The sequence below is a fragment of the Mesitornis unicolor genome, unplaced genomic scaffold (genome assembly GCF_000695765.1).
Source record: "Mesitornis unicolor isolate BGI_N332 unplaced genomic scaffold, ASM69576v1 scaffold40653, whole genome shotgun sequence".
Taxonomy (NCBI): Eukaryota; Metazoa; Chordata; class Aves; order Mesitornithiformes; family Mesitornithidae; genus Mesitornis; species Mesitornis unicolor.
The window spans coordinates 1-1,649 of record NW_010173378.1 but is presented as its reverse complement, the minus strand read 5'-3'; the positions used below and the strand labels follow the sequence as shown (position 1 = coordinate 1,649).

Sequence of the window (1,649 nt, the reverse complement as noted above, 5' to 3'; positions counted from 1 at the left end):
AAGCGGCAGAGCAGACATTCCCACCTCGGCATCCTGCTCCGACGGTTCTTGCCGCGACTGCCGCTGGGCCTGCACCATCACGCCGGTGCAGAGGAGCAGGGCGATCAGCAGGATGGTATTCCACAGCTGCTGCAGGTATTTCTGCAGAAACAGCACCAGTCACGGACCAGAGTCCCCCCCTCCCCTCCCTGCCATCACCAGCACCCACGGGGAGCCAGCACCAGCACACGCACCTGGACCTGCGAGCTGTTCTCCCCAGGGCAGATGACCCCCTGCCACTCCCCATAGAGGCCCCCTCGGGAGAGGCCACAGGTCGACCACAGGGTGAGCGTCACCCCCTGCAAGGCAGCAGATGGCATTGCCCACAGCCCTGACGGGTGCTGCCGAATGCCGGGGTCGGGGGGGATGGAAATCACATTTGTCGAGGGGAGGAGGAACCGCAGCGGCTGGCAGGGGCTCTGCTCTCCCCAAGGGCGAGGCAGCAGTAGCTTCAAATGCCTTTGGGGATGTGGCTCCTGCTCCCAGCAGCTCAGCTTCCCCATCAGTTGAGGGGGAGAGGAGGAGGAGGGCCTACGTACCAGGTTCTCCAGCAGCACCGCCTGGTATGTGATCTTCGCCGTAGCCCGCAGCCCCCTGTGAGTGAAAGGCAAGGAGAGCCTCAGCCCCACAGGCACAGCAGGACCCGACCTGCAGCCCCCCAGTGCTGGGAGCCCCACTTCACCCTGGGTATGGGCAGCCCACGCTGAGCTGTGGGGCCACCACGGAGGGAAGACCACGCAGGGGAGGTGACAGCGAATGTTCCCCGTCCCAGCTGTGCCCAGCCCTATGAGCAACCCTGCACGGGTCTCTTCCTCCCAGCACCATGCCTCAGTTTCCCCATCTGCCACACCACAGCAGCAATACTGATTTACCACGTGGAAGCAGGACCAAGGAAGTCTCAACACTGCAGGCAGTGGGGACAAACACTGGCAAAGGTGGTGGGGATGCTGCTGTCATGATAACCAAGTGATAACCAGCTCGCAACCAGCTGGTCTGGCTAACGTGTACCAAGAGTCCTGAAGGGCTGAGCCAAAGCCCCCGTCAGCCCTTGCCACTGTGTGGGGACTCATGGAAGGGCTCAGGCCCCGAGGAAGGAGTGGATCCGACTCTCACTCCCCCTGGAAACGCACAACCCAGCCCCTGCTGGCCTCTGTGATGTGCGAGCTCAAAACCATCCTAGCAAAAGGGAGGAGCTGCGTGCGAGGGTCCCCAAGGCAAGTCCCTGGCTGTCACGGCCACGCAAAGGACCGGGCAGGGCACCAGGCAGGGGACCAGCTCCAGCTCTGTCCCACCCTCTCCCCTGCCCCTGCCCATACCGCAGCAGCGCTCCCAGCAGCTTGGTGACATTGTCCGAGGACTGGATCACGATCACAGGTTTGGCGAGAAGCTGGGAAACGTCCAGCTACACCAGAGAGGAAAGCAACAGCCGTCAGCGGGGCACAAGAGCAGCTCGGGGACCCGCCGCTGGCACAATCCTACCTCCCGGATGGCGTTCTGGTTCAGCGCCAGGATGAGCAGGGCTGATGCCCCCAGCACCAAGGCTCGCTTCATCTGCGGAAACGGAGGGCGGGGGCTCAGGGGCAGCGCAGGCAGGAGGACAGCAGCTGGAG

The 1,649-nt window shown here is 63.6% G+C and overlaps 1 protein-coding gene across 1 annotated transcript in view; it reads right to left on the bottom strand.

Moving 5' to 3' along the window:
* Positions 1-1,590, bottom strand: part of RNF215 (ring finger protein 215) — a gene marked incomplete at both ends in the record, with an annotated part of 1,760 nt that extends 170 nt beyond the window's left edge. The window contains 5 exon segments of the mRNA XM_010180711.1: positions 25-227; positions 230-338; positions 579-633; positions 1,356-1,441; positions 1,519-1,590. Coding sequence (XP_010179013.1) covers positions 25-227; positions 230-338; positions 579-633; positions 1,356-1,441; positions 1,519-1,590 — 525 coding nt within the window.
* Between the last annotated feature and the right edge of the window lie 59 nt (positions 1,591-1,649).